General features: G+C 43.8%; 1 protein-coding gene across 1 annotated transcript in view; it reads right to left on the reverse strand.

The window, feature by feature from the left end:
- Positions 1-211: 211 nt before the first annotated feature.
- igfbp7 (insulin-like growth factor binding protein 7) overlaps positions 212-1,666 on the reverse strand; it is a 3,066-nt gene continuing 1,611 nt past the window's right edge. Inside the window, exons 2-5 of the mRNA XM_014032344.1 lie at positions 1,383-1,492; positions 1,106-1,213; positions 709-835; positions 212-493 (exon numbers count right to left, since the gene is read on the reverse strand). Coding sequence (XP_013887798.1) covers positions 471-493; positions 709-835; positions 1,106-1,213; positions 1,383-1,492 — 368 coding nt within the window. The 3' untranslated portion in view covers positions 212-470. The remainder of the gene's footprint in view (positions 494-708; positions 836-1,105; positions 1,214-1,382; positions 1,493-1,666) is intronic.

Raw genomic sequence — 1,666 nt, forward strand, 5'->3', positions numbered from 1 at the left:
GAATATCTGCCCCTTTTTTCCAAAACCTTAATTGAAACAATAATAATAATCTTCATCTTGAATTCGATTGGATAAGAGTGCTCTGGGGTTTGTTAGATTTGTTGAACGCAGCGTCTGTTTCATTGGAGAGGGTCCAGTCTCTGAGTTCTTCAGATTTATTTATAATTTTTAATYATCTGGCTCATTCTCACTCATCAACACAGACCCATGCTGGGCTTTTACTCTTTTATTTGAACCATTATTTTGAAATCTGAAAGCAGATCCAAAGAAACGTGAAGCAGAGAGAAAATCTATAATGAGATGTCCGAAACACTTTCACTTGTTTCTACTGTTGATTTAAAACGTACAAAATAAGTGTTGGATTAATGGGTAAAATTTAAGAACTTGTAAAGGTCTAAATTTTAAAAAAGCGAAATAAAAGTTTAGTCTTCAGCGTTTCACAGCTCTTCAGCTCTGTGACGTTTATTCCATCATGGCTCCGCCTCCTCCATCACTGGAAAATAAATATATCAGTTATTTAAATTATTATCATTATTAAACTGTTCATAGATGAGTTTCAAACTGAAAATTACAGGCTGACAACAAAACATGAAACATGTTTGGTTTTAGTGTTTGTTGTTGTTTTCCTCTGCTGCCAGCAGGGGGCAGTGTTGCCAGTCAGCGAGCCACAACTAAAGGACACTTTGTGTTTGCTGATGACGTCATTACCTGTCTTTATGATGATGTCATCGACCGACTCCACCAGGTGAATGGCCCCGACAGCTGAAGCTTCACCGATGGCGTTGGTGGCGTGACACTCGTATGACCCTTCTTCTTCTTGGGTCAGAGGGGAAATCTGAAAGGAAACCATACGTTCTGATTGGTCCAACAGAGAGCTGCGATGATGACATCACTTCCTGTCTGACATACGCTCACTGCTGCTGTCATACACCTGATCACACCTGAACGACACAACCTTTAGCTGCCTGCTGGTAACTCAAGCTGCCAATTTAGATCATCAGTTTGATGATGATCAATAACAGCTGATCAATAACAGCTGATCAATAACAGCTGATCAATAACAGCTGATCAATAACAGCTGATCAGGAGGAAACGGGTCACAGACCAGAACCCAGCCGGTCACTTCATGTTTCTCTGGTCCTCCTCTGGTCTGGATCGCCAGATTGTCCCGGTCTCCTGGAAGCAGCTTCGTCTTCCTGGTCCCTCCAAGAACCTGAAGACATTATGACGTCATTCATCTTCATCARATAAACACCATCATCTTCGTCATAATAACGTCATCATCTTCATCATCCAGATGCTCAGACTTTAGAAGTTCTGTCCTCTGATTGGTTGATTATTTTTTCAGAAAACGTATCCTGCCCGTCCCCTGTCAAACTCACCTTCTTCCAGGTGAGGACAGGTGTGGGCACGCCCACTGCCTCACAGCTCAGGTACACCTGGGAGCCACTGACATTAAACACCTCACCTGGAGGAGTGACGATGACAGGAGCTGCGGACAGATGACATCATCGAATCAGGACCGGACAAGTCGTTTCAGTCTCACCTGTGGACAGGTGGTCAGTCTCACCTGTAGTCAGGTGGTCAGTCTCACCTGTGGTCAGGTGGTCAGTCTCACCTGTGGTGGTCAGTCTCACCTGTGGACAGGTGGTCAGTCTCACCTGTG

The sequence above is a fragment of the Austrofundulus limnaeus genome, unplaced genomic scaffold (genome assembly GCF_001266775.1).
Source record: "Austrofundulus limnaeus strain Quisiro unplaced genomic scaffold, Austrofundulus_limnaeus-1.0 Scaffold1424, whole genome shotgun sequence".
Classification (NCBI taxonomy): domain Eukaryota; kingdom Metazoa; phylum Chordata; class Actinopteri; order Cyprinodontiformes; family Rivulidae; genus Austrofundulus; species Austrofundulus limnaeus.